Source organism: Semicossyphus pulcher, unplaced genomic scaffold (genome assembly GCF_022749685.1).
Source record: "Semicossyphus pulcher isolate SPU_LCO1_2020_fin unplaced genomic scaffold, fSemPul1.0.p SCAF_13, whole genome shotgun sequence".
Lineage (NCBI taxonomy): Eukaryota > Metazoa > Chordata > Actinopteri > Labriformes > Labridae > Semicossyphus > Semicossyphus pulcher.
Window position 1 is genome coordinate 8488009 of NW_027211637.1, and position 17064 is coordinate 8505072.

At 41.0% G+C, this 17064-nt stretch overlaps 1 protein-coding gene across 2 annotated transcripts in view; it reads left to right on the forward strand.

The window, feature by feature from the left end:
- sema3bl (sema domain, immunoglobulin domain (Ig), short basic domain, secreted, (semaphorin) 3bl) overlaps window positions 1–17064 on the forward strand; it is an 83615-nt gene that overhangs the window by 27986 nt on the left and 38565 nt on the right. For both annotated transcript variants that reach the window (XM_069659409.1, XM_069659410.1), the window contains exon 3: window positions 5046–5108. In XM_069659409.1, the coding sequence (XP_069515510.1) occupies window positions 5046–5108 (63 nt within the window). The remainder of the gene's footprint in view (window positions 1–5045; window positions 5109–17064) is intronic.

Below are 17064 nucleotides of genomic sequence, written 5' to 3' on the forward strand. Positions count from 1 at the left end.
ATTAAATCAGTGCACCCGACGTGTTCCTGGCCAAACTGGATTTAGATCTAACAGAATCAATAATTATGACCCTGAAAAACTAAAAGAATACTGACTTAGTTCATGTCAGTGTTTCATATGATGGAGTACATTTTCACTTAATGCTTGCTTTAACATAAACAGGTGTGATTAGTATTTTTTTATTCGGAAATTGGACTTATTTATATGTATCAGCATGTAAGAAAATTATTTTGCTGTTTGGTTACTCGGCCTGGCTTTATTTGGCCTCAGAATAATATAAGGTTAAAAAGCTTGAAGTTGAGGTTGAGGTTGTGTTGAAAATCAAACCTTTTCTCCAGTGACTAAATTTCCCCCTCTCTGTTAGTTTTAAGATTTAATAGTGCAAAGGTTCTTACATTGTTTAAGTCTTACATTTCAATCAGGCAATTCTAGACTTGCTGCATCCTGATTAAGTCAAAAATAAACTCATCACATCCCATGATTCCATCCTCCTGCTTCTGCCAAGTTTCGCTTTGGCTCAGCAGCACTGAGCTGACAGGAAGACAGATGGTTTTGTGCATAGATTTACGACTGAGCTCACCAAAATGGAATAAGCGCCTACTTACATCAGCAGGCTGCAGCATGATGGTGCTGCATCTGGTATTTTGTGTCCCAGCTATTTTACTGCTCTAGGCGACTTTCAGGGTGAGTGCAACGAATCAATTAAAACAAACAGATACATAAAATAAAACATATAACATATGAACAAGACATTTTTATTGCGAGAAAAATTGGTTGTTCAGTGTCTTCCCAGTGAGCTTTATTCTGTTAAAAATACATTTAAAACTGGTTCAAAAGTTTTTTCACCGACCATTTGAAGGTGTTGATTAAACGTTTATGTGTAGACCAGATTTCAGCAGGAAATCTGCTTCTGTCACAAGATTCATCTCACGTTAACACACATTAACAGCAATCGCAGTCGCATCTCATAAATATTTAGCAGTTAAAGTGATTGTAATATTTTTTTGTTGGTGACTGTGATGCACTGCTCACTTATACAAACGCAAGTGAAGTCCAGCACTCATCAGCGCCAGCCACTGAGGTCCCCTAAGGCTTGTTGTCCTGTCAGTTATTAATCAACTCTGTCAGTATCCAGGGTCTTTCTGCTTTCGAGTCAGAGCTGCACAGTACCTGCGCATTTGCAGTCTTCCTTTTTCTTCTTCAGTTAGGAATGTTTATTTATTTATGTATTTATTTGATCTTTTTAAGATATTTTTTGGGCTTTTTATGCCTTTATAAAGTGAGAGGAGGATGACATGCGGCAGAGGGCCGAGGGCGGGAGTCGCCGGCGCATGGAGGACTGTAGCCTCTGTATATGGGCTGTGTGCTACCCTGTGACACGTTGAGGATGTAACCGCGTTTTAGGCCGTTGAAAAGTGGTATTTGTCTTGGACGTTCAGACCAAATCGACGTTGGTTGGAACTCACTGGGTTTTCTCAGTTGGTATAATCTAAAATTTGTGAAAAGTACACTGAAGAGTTTTGGTTTGTTGTAGGGTGTGGAGCATCTTGCACAAGAACAAAGACTTCATTTGATTGGTTTCTATGTTTTACATGATTTTAGCTGACTTCTTGAGTATGATGTGTAAAGCCTCGGACATTATTGAAGGTTATGTCTAAGGGGCGGTCAAAAGTTAGGACCCATCTAAGTTTGAAGTTTAAAGGGCAGCCTGTGATCAGGACCATCCTACTTGGCTTCCTTCATTTCCACTTCTGGACAGAGTTTTGTAGTTAAATAAACACTTTTCCAAAGTTCAGAGATCAAAGACTTCAGAAATGTGAATTTATGTCTGAGGGTGGATTAAAACAGTAAAGAGCACTTTGAAGAGGCAGAGTCAGGTTGATGAAGTGTCAAGAAGCAGTCAAACAGAGGAAGGAACATGGATGATTGGTGGAGGTCGGCCATGTTTCCTAAAGCGAGCATAGCAGGAATTTGGATGGTGGAATGAACATTGCAGTATATTGACACAGGCCATTGCCAGCCAGGTTTTAGGCAGGGCCTGATTTCACAGTATATCATTATCAGTCAGGCACGCTATCAGGTCAGACTGTGTGTGAGCCAGGCCTTTCCACAGGCACGCATTCATATCAGTCCAGCTGCATGCCAAAGAATCTGGTGGAGCCAAGTTTTAGACCGGTCTTAATTTATGTATTCACTTCTTTGATGTGTGAAACAAATGTTCTTTCTGATGGAATACCACTAATGCAAGCCAGCTTTTAGACAATAGCAGGCTGGGTGTCGGACGGACCCTCCAATAAGAGGGTGCGATGGTGGAACTGTCAATCAAAAGCAGGTTTGCAACAGATTCCATTTTTTACTGAGAGCTTAAAATACTTACAGCTCGCAACCCGGTTTGAATATGGCAACCAGCTGAAAAATGTTCTGTTATATTAACCTCACCTTAGAAATATACAAATTGTCATTTTTCATAATTCTGCTTTTGGATTAAACACCCGGGTTACAATAAACCAAGTTAAACAGCTGCTAGCTTCGTATTTACCACACTGATAAGGATGGAATCAAGTTTCTACTCTATTGGCTGGAAGTGAATACGTTTATTTCCCAAAATCTCAATATGTTTCTTCCAGAACTGTTTACAAAGCATCAAAAAAGCATTTCTAATATAAATGGTAAATTAACTGTACTTATATAGCACCTTTCTAGTCTACTGACCACTCAAATGCACTATGTCACATTCACCCTTTCACATGTAGCAGTCAGGGATTGAACCGCCAAGCTTTTGAATGGGAGACAACCAACTCTACCACTGGATCACAGCTGCCCCAAGGGACGATATGACTTACAATAAGTCCATACTTTGAACTACAAATATCTTCACTTACATCACATTCTTATACAAAATACATCCTTTGACCAAATAGTCAGAGTGCATTACCATAAGGATGTCTTCAATATTCTCTCAATGTGATTAATGTCCTAGCTTATATTTGATCCATGATTTTGCAATTTGCTATCGACTATTTTTGCTCTCACCATCCAACTCATTCTAGCATGTTAGAGTTTTTCCCACGCTCTCCGATGTCACCTCTTTTATCCATTCAGGATTGAGAGAGAACTTGCTGTGCATTATGTAATAAATTGGTATTTATGAGAGAAGAGAGAAAATGTGTCTGCTGATGTGAAATACAGATGTGATGTGCAGAAAAAGATAGTGTGGTTGAGTTTTGGGCCAATGGGGCAAAAATATTCACTCATCCTTTCAACTCAATTTCTCTAATTCTCATCACGTTGTCATTCCCCGTTTATGCATACTCTTAAAAACTCACTAGCAACCATGGTGGTCCATGGAAACACGCACATACACACACTGAACTTGGTCAGACATTAGTAATGCAAGTCAGCCTCTTTTGTTTTCCTCTCTGGTTTCTATTCTCCCTGTTAGCCAAAACAAAGCCAGTTTCGTAGTAGACCAGACAAAGACGTATTGTCTCAGAGAAACCCTGTGGTAGTCTGCACACAACTATAGTCCTTACCACGTCATTGTCTCAATGCATAGATTTGTTTTTTTCCTCTTCAGAAGCGATTGATTGCATGTGTTGAAACAGTGGACCTGAAACAATGGGACTAGTTTTCACATATTTCATTTCATGCTTATCTGGGATTCTCCTCTGAGAATGAGAGACCTTTCGCTCACCCAGTCTTGGATCTATACTGTGAGAAACAGAGTCTTAACAGAGGTTTCCATCTATTCATATTCTGTTCTTTTTAACTCCAGATGGTCCTGTTCGGATGCTCTGAGGGATCGGCTCAGCGCAGCTTTCCTGCTTGTGTTTCTAAATGTCCGATTATACTTTTAGGCACAAAACAGCTCGTTGACACTGAAGGACACTGAGCAATGAGACTCAGGAGTCTATTTGAGTACAAATCCCCCATAGTTAGTAACAAGAGTGTTGCCCAGAAAATAGTCAAACTGCAAAGGTCATGCTTTGGGAGCATGTGGTCAATCAGATTTATGAAAAGTCGTATATACAGACAATCCATCCTTATTTAATAGTGGTCTGATTTAAACTGTTCAGTGGGGTGTAAGTAAGAGGGGAGGAACAATCGCAGACCTCACTAGCAAAATCATGGCGCCTGTTCTCTGGCCTTCAGGGTGCGTACAGTGTATGGTTTCTCTTACCCCTTACCCTGAATAAAGATTAGGTTCATCCTAGCTATGAAAAATATAGTAATGTGATATAGAAGCTGATAGTTATGGTTTCATTTGCAAAGGTTAAATGACCTGTCTGTTCCTGAGATTTACAACTTCACCCGAACACAATCGGGTTGAAAATAATTTTGTTTCTGAGGTTCACAGCGTTTGAAAAATGACATGAAAACCAATGTCAGGCTACTCTGGATAACCCATACAACATTTTTCTTGAGGACTATTTATTACACAGAAAGTAGTTCCAATGAAAACAGGTAACTTTTAGGTCAATGGATTTTGCAGGACATTGTATTTTAAATGCAATGAGCACCATAAAAAGAAATTTCACTCCCCACATGTTTTTGTATGTTCATGTACAATGTTCTGCTTAGCTAGAAACAACTATTGGTGGGTTTGAAAATTACTTTTTTTTCTTTATTTGGTTGAACCAAATCTTCTATAATTGAAATAACTGGAATGATAAATGTGTAATTTATGTCTCAATCAAGGTTTCAGTTGTGTAAGACTAATCTTAACTCCTAAAGTCTTTGCCTCGTCACTGCAAAGACTTTTTTATTCATATATAGAGGATGTGCTCCACTTCATGTGGCTATAACTGTTTAACAAAGAAAGTTTGCAAGGAAAATTATTCAAATGTAATAATAGATGGTCTGATTATTTAGTTTTGATTGCATTAACAGAGTCACAAAAAGGCTGTGTGGGTTCAATAAAGCAATTCCATTTTGCAGTATGTCTGAATATAGTTGTTTGCGTAACCTCAAAGTTATGAGGTCATTAATCATCATAATGTTCTTCATCTGTTTCTCCATCTTTCGTTTTTTCTCCCTTTTTGTAGATCTACTGGCCCCCGTTACCTGGCAACAGAGAGGACTGCATTCAAACTGGGAAGGAACCTCAGGTAGGCAACTGACAATTAAATCTGCCTTTGGTTGTTGTAATTGACTCCTATCATGAAAACTTGAACCAGGTCAAATATTTGCAAACCCCACAGACTAGTCACCAGCCCCACTGGTGACACCTTCAAATTGCTTGCCATCCACTCAAGTCTTCCTATTTGCTTTGCTTTCGCTCCCCTTGCGTGTAATATTTACCTTTACTTTCAGTCAGCACACGACCAGAGACACCTGTTTTCTTTCACCTCCTCGTATGTGTGTCCTGGATGTTTTCAAACTATGCTTCACTGCCCTCTGGTAGTGCAGATTACATTTCTCGTCTGGACACTAGCTGAAAAGGCGTAGTGGAGAACAGTTGTCAGATAAACAGTCTTTGCTTAATTGGCTATGTCTGCTTTACTGCTGTAGCCTTTAAGACCTGTTTACTGAATAATTCCTGACTTGGTAACTAGCCCTTTGCCAGTGTCCTGTCTGTTGCTGATTTTCCAGGCCTGCCTGTTTTGTATGCCATTTATTCTTCTAGCTGAAACTTAGTGTCTGCATTTGGAAACTCATCCCTGTTTCCAGTCATTTGAACTTGGGCAGTATTCAATGTTGACAAAAATGAACCCGTTGTACCCCTCTTTTTCTATAAATGAGGTGACTGCGTTGACCTACACTGGTGAGCAGCTCTATTCCATTTTGCCAAAAATGCCTCCGGTGGAGAGCAGAGCAGCAGCTCTCAGCGTGGCACTTGTCCTGCAAACTCTGGCTTGTCAAGTTGCTTCATGGGCTTTGAGAGATTTTGGCTGCTCGGTAGCTGAATCCTGTCGCCATTTCAATGTCTGCTCTTGGTGGTTCTTGTATGCCTTCCAGCTCCTGCTTTTACATTTCCAATTTTACTAAGACAGCACTAACAGCAGTCATCAAATGGCACATGTTGTGATGCTAAGGGCAGAATGTGCATCCAGCAGTATTACAAGCTGAATGTATTGTAAATGGACGGTCTAGGATCATGTTGTTCGTGCTGACACATCAGTTTCCTACCCTTCAGTAACCCCCCCATCCCTGAAAAATAAGCTAGAATATAAATGGTGCTAATGACATCGATAACAGCACAGTGAAGATAATTTAATCATAATGACATTTTAAAGTTTCCAACATTGTTCTGAAAAAACAGAGTACAAAGAAATGCACTGACAGGGAGCCAGTACAGAGGGAGGAGAAGACGTAATGAAGGAAAATAGAAGGAGAAAGGGAGGAAAGTGTTGGAAGGAAGGAAAAGGGAGGGAGACAAGAGAGGAGAAAAACACAAAGGGAGGACAGTGTTCTTCTAATTATGACCATGTTTAGAACCAAAGAAAGGGGGGAAATTCCAAAGCAATCAATAATGTCAAGTAACAAACAATTTCATAATGCAAAGATTGAGCTCCAAAAGCTGCATAATGCTAATGAATCCAACCAGAACCTGATGTAATTTGTCAGCACCTTTTGCTGTTTACCTCCTCACAAGCTGACTCAGCGTTCTGTTTGTAGCCTGAAGGAGGTTAAAAACACAACTTCACTGCAGATGAAAGAGAAATCGGGGGATTGAAAGAGGAGGGGAGGAGAGAGTCTGGCTGCAAAAGTGAGGTTGTAGGGAGGCTTGTTCCAGTCTGCCAGATGGTCCATGACTTCGGTCAACACTAATATAGTCTCGATAAACAGATATCTGCATATTGAAGCAAAATCTCTTAGAAGTAGGCGAGGCAGGCATTATGTTTGAAGTCAGAGCAACATTGACCATTTACGTCAGTGTGGAGAGTTTGACTCAAATGTATAACTTGAAAAGAGAATTCACCCCTGGAAAAAAACACTGTCAGTCAAAGCTGTTGTTCTCTGTAATCGACTGAAGCAATAATATTTGAAATTTGCGCCATAGCTGTGGAGAAAGTTGTACAATCAGCTTGTGGTTTCGCCCATTCTACATTCCTACAACACCCAGCGTGCATTGCGCCCCTCCCTCTAAAAGGAACGGCCCAGCGAGAGACGCTGGAGTGAAATACTACCGTTTCACTGCAGGCTATGGCTCAGAGCGGTACAGAATCCGAAATACGACGAGAATATACCGGAAGAAGAGAGACCATAGCCAGATATCTGCTAGTTAAATTGGAAGTCCAAAAATAGGCTGTTAGCCGTTGACCGAAGAGGCTAAATCAACACTGGACAATAGCTGAGGGATTCCAAGATAGAGACTTGCATTTTTCAACAGCTATAGGTAGATTGCTGTGAAATTTTGGACTTTCATGGGAAACCATCCAGGTATTTTAAAGAACCTGAACCTGACATTTCCAATATCCCCAGCCATACTATTGCAACTGTTTTAGTGCCAGAGATGTGGACTTGAGATTTGGTGACTTGGACTCGAGTCACTGTTTTCATGACTTGAGACTCGACTTGGACGTGCAAGTTAATGACTTGAGACTTGACTTGAGGCATGATGACTTGGATGACTTGCGTGTTTTGAATGTTAGCTGTTAAATAGTTTGAATGTTAGCTGTTAAATATAAAATGATTTAATTCAAACTTTCTGTCTAACTATCAAGTATGTACGCAGTGCAAACTGGGAATCATGATCGGACGACTCAAAAAGCTCCCCGGTATGTGATTGTCATGATTGGATGTCAGTCAAACTCCTCGCTATGGCAACACGCAACATCAAAGACCCCTGCTACCTGATGTTTATTCCCCAAAGAGAAGCCTCATCAGTCGTATTCGTTACTACTCAACACTGTCTCAGACCAGACCATCATCATGGCCGTGTCTGGGCCAGGATAATACAGATACAATTCATTGTCTCAACAGGTTATATAAATTGGCCTATAATATCATTATTAGACGGGCTACTACTTGTCTTTTCTCTTTATAAAGGCCGGATACTACAGGTAAGAGTGCTGGATCTTGGGTGGAAAAAAAGAGACTTGACTTGCCTTAAATAAGGACTTGACTTGATTTGACTTGACATAACCTGTGACTTGAATTGACTTGACTCGACTTTCCCAAGAATCAGTCTTCCAGAGCAGCTAGAAAGGCTCTTGACTCCTTTTCTTACAACAACAAGTCGATAAAAATGGTGAAAGATGGAAGACAGGATGCATGCAAGCACGGAGGAAAGTGCTGAAGAAAAGAAGGAATAAATCAAGGAGGGAAGGAACAGATTTTGTTCTGACGTCTCTTTTCTTTGATGCGCTGACACATGGCTAATGTGGTCCCACTTTGAGAAGAAGCTCTCTGTGGCATTAGCGGTGCTCAGACTACATAAACTGGAACTAATTACTGGTTACGCACACACACACACACACACACACACACAATGAAGACACTGTTGCAAGAGTTGGTAGAGTAGCATACTGTGACATTTGGTGACTTTTTTCTGCTCATGGCAAGAAGACTGACCACGAACTCCATCTGGAATGGGTTAAAAGGTGTGTGTGTGTGTGTGTGTGTGTGTGCGTGTTTCTAGGTATACTGTATATTGTCTTTGTTTGAAGTGGCAGGTGTGTCTAGGGTGTCTTATATCAGTTTTATTAGGTGTTTCCTCTGCACGCTGCTCACATGACTTACACAATGCTAGGTTTGTATGTGTGTGTGTGTATCTGTGACTACTGTACCGTCTCTACAGTAGAGGAGAAAAGAAGTGACACAGCATTATTAGACAGGTCTTAAAACAGCACGTAACACTACCTTACTCGTGCCAAAGGAGTCATAAAGAGCGTGTGTGAGATTGTGTGAGTAACAAATTGAGGTGTTTGTCTACATATGTTTAACTTCACAGCATCCCTGCATTCCTTCACGTCTCTCCGAGTTCTTTCGGTGTCAGATCCGATGGATTACTGCTGTATCCTGTGGCATCTACAAAGCAAAAGGAATACACGCACATTTAAACATACATGCAAGCGTGGGCACACACACATGCGGACACACGTTCCATCTCATATGTTTGCTGTCTGTTAAACACACAAGTTTGACAAAAAGTGGTAGAGGTTTAAAGGTGAAAGGTCGTCACAGAGTTCTTTGGACTTTTGAGCTTGAGCATGTGCCCGTGCATGCATACGTATACGTGTGTGTGTGTGTGTGTGTGTGTGTGTGTGTGTGGTGATACAGATAAATACATATGAGACAAAACAGAAGACAAAGAGAGATATTTCTTGGAAAATAAGGAAAAGAAAATTAAATTCAAGGTTTTAATTGTAATCACACCACGTTTCATCCTTCAATTTCAGTAGAACAAAAGAGTGTACCATTGTTCTCTATATGCTCTAGCTGCATTAACATCCTCAATATGTATTTACCTTGACAATAAACAGAATTTTTGCAATGTTAAATGTTGTCCAGATATCCAGACAGTGTTGCATGTTTGATGTCCACGGTTGGATCCCTTTGTTATGGTTCTCTTGATTTTCCTCGCTGACGGTCGCTTTCCTTTTTAGACTGATTCATCTGAGCGTCAAATTGGTTTTCTTGTTTGTTCAGCCGTAGTAGATTACTGTTTACTCACAACACTTGCAGATACTGGAAAAGCAGCCGCTTAGCTCCGCCTACCCTCTCTGGCAGACCAACCACTGCTCGGTGATGGAAAACGCGTCACTAACTCGGCGCCGCTTCTGATTTCTTCCGCAAAAGCTGCCACCAACACTGCTGACAACACAGTCTATAATACTGAAAATGCAAAGGCTTTCATCAGTGGGCCATAGGCTCAATCACAATTGTGTTACCTCAGTTGGCGATAGATAGTGACTTAAAAGACATTTATTTCAATACAAATCTTGGAGATTATTGCTTTAAGCTGTGTAGGCATTGCCTACATATACCAGGATGCATTGCAGTTGCATCCTCAGCCTTGCTCCACTGTATATCCTCCGCCGTATACTTAGTCTTGAACAAACACGGCTGTGTATCCGAACATCCTCTGCCCGTATATTTGGGGGTACCAATTTAGCTGTGGGTCGTGTAGTATGTCATCTTTAATTTATCCTGAAGTTCTTCTGGTCCACAAACTACATCAAATGACGGTGCTGGAGCAAAAACATAATTTGCAGCTGCTCCCAGCTAAAGTAACAACTGCAGGCGTTTTCAACGCTGTATAACTCTAATGGATAAAAACAAGGTTGAAAATAGGTGACATGTTCCTTCAGTAGAGTGAAGTATTATACAGACGGAGAGGTATGTCCTTGTTTGTTTTCCTGTTTAATGAAAGCTTCTGTCTCTAAAGCCTTCTGCTAACAAGTGTCTGCCACCTTAAACATGTTTTTACTGATAGTGATTCCTCCTCCCAGAGTCACAACCTCATGACCTCCTCCATCATTAATTACAGCTCACACAAATAAATAAGAGGCTGAGGGGAGGCACTCAGCGACTTCAGCCAAGCATGCAGCGTCTTGTCTTGGCTGTTAACACATTCTTCTGCTTCATCTATCTGCATCTACTGCTTACAGATAGAGTCATTAATCACTACGTCAATCTCTACTAGAGTAAAATAATCGATAATTATCAGCAGAAACAACGCTTTCTTCGTGCAGAACAGAAGTTATCTAAAGTCTGTGCATAATTCACCTTGAGAAAAACCAGTTGCCCATTGTGTATGCAAGTCAGAATTGTGAGTCTGATAGATTTGTGCGCTCAGTTCTGCGCTCTTTCATGGCAAGCCTGCCAATGTCAGTAAGCTTCCCTCTTGGTTTGGCTTTAGAGCCGTGATCACTTCCACTTTGTTTAAATCAAGTTATTGGCAGTCATTGGAGTCTAGGAATGTAAGTGAAAGAACTGTTGAAAAAATGGTCATGATTTAGTTGTTAAACTCCAGCAAAACGTCTAAACGTCTCCTGTCCTTCCAACTGTGAACATTGTTTCTTTTAACCATACAAGATAACATTTCCCTGCGCTTAATGAAGAAGATCTTGTTGCTTAAAGCCACGGACGAGCAAATACAAAAGCATAACTGAGGTAAAAGTGAAAGCTTAATGTGGCCATTTTGGGGACAGGTCACACAGGGTAAATTTATTTATAGAGCACCATTCATACATAGAGCAGTTCAAAGTGCTTTACACAGTTAAAAACAGAGCATAAAGGACAGGAAGGGCTTTTGAAAGAAATGTGACATTAAGCAAAAATAGATACAAAAAACAAAATATTTTGTAAGACATAAGTTCAGGTCAACGGTACATGCTTAAGCTTAAGTAATTATAGCCTGTCAGTTATAATTAACCTTACCCTGGAGTCCCAGAGACTCCTACTGTTAGGGTTGTAACAATACAACAGAATGCTTAAACTTAAGTGTACTTTCTCTTTCATTATAACTAATCAGTTATAATTTTCCTTATTTTTTAGAAGTCAATCAATCAATCAATCAAATTTTATTTGTATAGTGCCAAATCATAACCAGGGTTATCTCGAGACACTTTACAGAAAGAGCAGGTCTAGACCGACTCTTTGTTAAGTTATTTAAAGAGAGGCCCAACATCAATCCACCATGAGTAGCACTTAGCAATTCGGCACATTGGCAAGGAAAAACTTCCTTTTAACAGGCAGAAACCTCGAGCAGAACCAGACTCATGTTGAACAGCCATCTGCCTCGACTGGATGGGCCGAAAATGGGATAGAAGGAGATGCAGGATAGAGACAGGCAAAGAGAGCAACAACAACATATGTTCTTGTTACCACAACAACATATGTCCTTGTTACATGAACAACAACAGACACATACTTATGGTTGCAATGCCAATAATAGTGGTAGACTAGGGTGAAGATTGGCTAAATAAATAAATAAATAAATAAATTAGCGAGAGAAGCAGAGTAATGATAAAGGCTGAGGTAATCATAATTGTAACAGTTGAAGTCAACAGGTCTACTATTAGCATTAGCAGCAACAATAATGATACTATGGGGAAGGCTGATGTTAGTAGTTGTTGCAGTCGAGCAGGTCCACAGCAGCAGGTGGTCTGCAGCAACGATCCTCAGGAACCTTCAAGACAAGGGAGCACAAGAACTCCCGGGAAGATATGTGGTTAGTAATGTTAATGGGACCAGAAAATACAGAGTTAATGAGCTGCATTAATATGACAGAGAGAGAGAGAGAGTCAGAGAGAGAGGAAGAGAGAAAGAGAGAGAGAGAGTCAGAGAGTCAGAGAGAGAGAGAGAGAGAGAGAAGCTTGGTGTGTCAGATCCCCCCGGCAGTCTAAACCTATAGCAGCATAACTATGGGCTAGTCCAAGCCTGAGCCAGCCCTAACTATAAGCTTTATCAAAGAGGAAAGTTTTAAGTCTACTCTTAAAAGAAGAGAGGGTGTCTGCCTCCCGGACCTTGACTGGTAGATTGTTCCAGAGGAGGGGGGCCTGGTAATTGAAGGCTCTACCTCCAACACTACTCTTAGAGACTTTAGGTACCACAAGCAGGCCTGCATCCTGGGAGCGCAATGTTCTAGAGGGGTAATATGGCACTATGAGCTCTTTAAGATATGATGGTGCCTGACCATTAAGAGCTTTGTAAGTAAGAAGAAGGATTTTAAATTCTATTCTAGATTTTACAGGAAGCCAGTGCAGAGAGGCTAATACAGGAGAGATGTGCTCTCTCTTCCTAGTTCTTGTCAGCACATGTGCTGCAGCATTTTGTACCAGCTGCAGAGTTTTTAGTGACTTATTAGGGCAGCCTGATAGTAACGAGTTACAATAATCCAACCTGGAAGTAACGAATGCATGGACTAGTTTTTCTGCATCGTTTTGAGACAAGATGTGTCTGATTTTTGCTATGTTGCGAAGATGAAAGAAGGCTGTCCTTGATATTTGTTTTATGTGGGAGATGAAGGACATATCCTGATCAAATAGAACTCCCAGATTCCTAACAGTAGTGCTGGATGCCAGACTGATGCCATCTAGGGCAGCTATATCATGAGAGAAAGAGTCTCTAAGGTGTTTTGGGCCGAGCACAATAACTTCAGTTTTGTCTGAATTAAGTAGCAGAAAGTTTCTAGTCATCCAGATCTTTATGTCCTTAAGGCATGCTTCTAGTTTAGATAGCTGATTGGTTTCATCTGGCTTCATAGATAAGTATAATTGAGTATCATCTGCATAACAATGAAAATTAATGGAGTGTTTCCTCATGATATTACCCAGAGGAAGCATATATAAGGTAAAAAGAATCGGTCCGAGCACAGAACCTTGTGGAACTCCATGACTAACTTTGGTTTGCATAGAGGACACATCATGAACATTAACAAACTGAGATCGAGCTGATAGATAAGATTTAAACCAACTTAGTGCAGATCCTGTAATGCCAATTAAATGTTCTAATCTCTGTAACAGGATGTGATGGTCTATCATGTCGAAAGCGGCACTAAGATCTAACAGGACGAGTACAGAGAGAAGTCCTCTGTCTGAAGCAGTAAGTAGATCATTTGAAACTCGCACAAGGGCTGTCTCAGTGCTATGGTGGACTCTAAATCCTGACTGAAAGTCCTCAAATAAACTGTTGTTATGAAGAAAGTCACATAATTGATTAGCGACTGCTTTCTCAAGGATCTTTGAGATAAAAGGAAGGTTAGATATAGGTCTATAGTTAGCTAAGGTGCCTGAATCTAGGGTAGGCTTTTTAAGAAGTGGCTAGTCCCAGAAGTCCCAGAATTCTCTTGGGTAACAAACTCCTACTGTTGCAATATTCAGCCTTCCCGTGTATTTTACAAGATAGATTAAAAAAGAAGATCAATTAGAAGTAATCAAATATCAATTTAATTTCAAAGAATTACGTAAAAGTAGATAAAGAGATTGAACTTAAGAAAAGTGAATAAAAGTGTTTTAAGACATGTTTTAAAAGAGCTAACAGTAGTCTGAAGAGTGCAACTTTCCAACATCCGAAAAACAAGCAGTCGCACTACAAATTGAAGACATCCACTGTCTACTTATGAATGCTTCCTGAGTATGATTCCTTGATGACACTGAAGCAAGACCGTATGGTGTATGCAAACAAATTTTCCATATTGAATTGAGCATGAGTGAACCCTGTTTAAGTTTCAGGCTTAAAAGATTGTGAATCTCTTATGTCTGAGAGTATACTCTACTGTATATGCTAATGAAACATGTGGGCTCCAGATTCAGGGCACTACAGAAGCTCTTCTTTAAGACTCTTTGCTTTTTGTTTGATATTAATGAGAAAAAGATGCTGCAGATGCCAAAGACACAGAGACCAAGTGAGGTTTATTTCTTCCCGTCCTCTGCCCTTTCTTTGCCAAAATGTTGGTAAATGTCGGTTGCAGCCTTGACGCCTGCCAGGAAGCCAAGTAGGTGACTGTAGTTTTCTATCATGAAATAATGATTTGATTTGTTACATGGTGGGAGACTTTGGTAGATATTTGGAAATGCACTTTGGCGAGAGCGTAATGTTTTCAGCGCCGACTGGAAATCAATCAAGACTACTTAGAGGAGTGCTTTCTTTGAGGATCAAACAGCCACTGAGACCAAAGACTTGGAGAGGCCGGTTCATCCAGCAGTCCGGCTTTGAACTACTGTCATGATGTTTGTGTGTGTCTGTGATTGTGTTTGTGTTCCCTGTGGTCCTGTACACGTGCATATTTATGTGTATGTGTTGGTCCTCATTTCCTGTTAGCATTACAGAATCTGACTTCTTTCCACTGAACATTGGCTGTTTATACTGGAAACTGCTCTCCATGTCCAAACCTGCCGCTCCCTGCCCGGGTCAGTCATCACAGAACATATTTGGCTGCTGGAGCCCTCTTTTCTGCTAGCTCTATGTTAGCTCTTTCCCTTCCCTCCATGGACATGACTAATGAAGTGGCAATGACAATCAAAGTGAATACATATCAAGCTAAATTCTCCAAGCAGCAGCACAGTCTTGGCCTTAACTCCCTCTCTTCCTTTTGCTATGCTCTTTCAAAGAAAACCTTATTAAACATTAAGCTAATGCTAGCCTGCTGATAAAACATGTTTGTGCTGCTGGAGCCCTCTTGATAGCCCTTCTTACATTGTGATTCCGGGGCAGCAGCATATGCAGCTTTGCCATGTTACACTGGACCAACGCTGACGTGAAGCTGCCCCGGTGTGTGTTTTTACATTGTGTTCCAGTGTTGCAGAAGCAAAAGGTGGGCAACTTGTAAACAAAGAGCACAGGCTTCACATACACACACAGCGCTGTTTCGTCTCTAACTCAAATGCCGGCTGAAAGGCAGAGCTCCGCCTCTGTGGAAATGTAAAAGGGGCTGGTGTTAGCTCTATGTTAGCTCTTCCACTCTTTCAACCGGCCATGACTGTGTAAGTAAAGACATATCAAGCAAGATTCTGCAGCAGCAGCAGCAGCAGCAGCAGCAGCAGAACACCGTTGGCCTAAACTTCCTCTGCCCCTCTTCAAAGAAAAGCTTATTTAACATGAAGCAAACTGGCCTTCCAGATTTAAATCCATTGGCTTTTAACATAAGTTAGTGTAAGAAATAACATTAGTAAATGCCTTCTTTTCTAGTGAGTCCCACCAATGCACCAATGCCCTATTTGGACAAACTGGGCGGGAGCCGATCCCCGCAATCATTGGGCAAGAGGCGGGGTTCATCCTGGACTGATCGCACGTCAATCACAGGGCTGACACACAGAGACAGACAACCTTTCTCGCTCACATTCACACCTTTGGGCAATTTTAGAGTCAACAATGAACCTAACCAGCATGTCTTTGGACTGTGGGAGGAAGCCTGAGTACTCTGAGGGAACCCACGGTTGCATGGGGAGCACATGCAAACTCCACACAGAAAGGCCCCCTACGTTCAAACTGGGATTCGAATCAGGAACCTTCTAGCTGTGAGGCGACAGCACTAACCACTGCACCACTGTACAGCCCATTAACAAATCAGACTTTGATAAAACTCATATTTCACAAAATAAAGACCACATTTCGCCATAAACAGTGTTTGTTCTGACATGTATCCAAACCCGCCCTCTAGAGTCGTCTTGCTTCTTCAGCCCAAGTTCTGTCCTCTGGAGTGGATATAGTTCCTAAACCATTTGTACAATTGTTTGACCATTGTTGTACATGTTGGAAAGTGACTTTGCAGTAGTTGTTTAACACCTTAATCTTCGGCTAAACGTTGAAATCCTTTACTTCATCTGACAGCACAGTGCCCTCCAGTTGTGCGCTACAAAATCACCGTACCGTATGGGAAATAAGTCTCAGTACTGCAAAATGTAAAGGCCAGGGGACGCTTCCAGGATCTCGTTCTTGTTTGTGTATGTTAATGATATACATTTCTCAGTGAAATGTGGTTATAATTTTCATGTTTAAAAGGCTCCACATGCCTTTCAAAGCCCCAAAGACACAACACAGTGGTTTCTGTGGGCAGCTTTAAAGTGTGAGCTGTGTGAATGGGCAGCCTGGTGTTGTTCGGAAAGAGTCTTTGTGGTCAACCATCCTCCCCTTCATAATCAAAGGTTAATAAATGAACACTGCAAACTTTTGTTTCCACCAAATAGCCCTGAACCTGTTTTATTTATGCGGTAACTCAATTTTCACTTTTCTAACCTTGGCTGGATGTGAAGTCGACTCCCTGAGATCTCCCAGGGAGACGAGACCAGGTTTAGTAAGCGAACCGATTCATTTTCAGTTTGACACCACTCCCCTTATTGCCACTTAATCTCAATAAGACCACACAGATATGTTAAACCTGAATCCCAGGGTGGGAGAGCGAAGCATATTTCTTCTTTTCAACATTTCATTCCACTCTTTGCTCTCTTTGGCCGCACAGATGTGTAAGACGACTCCCTGAGTAGTAGAACGGAAACTCAGGAGAGACGTGCTTTTATTCATGCTAAGTCCACCTGGTAGGCTTTCCTGGACCTCTTATATCTCCTTTAAGGAATAAGAGGCACAGAAACCTAGAAACCTACATGCCCCTTTTTGTATAGGCTGAATAATTACCAGCAAATTGTGATTTATTGCAAGTGTTGTAATACAAATGTG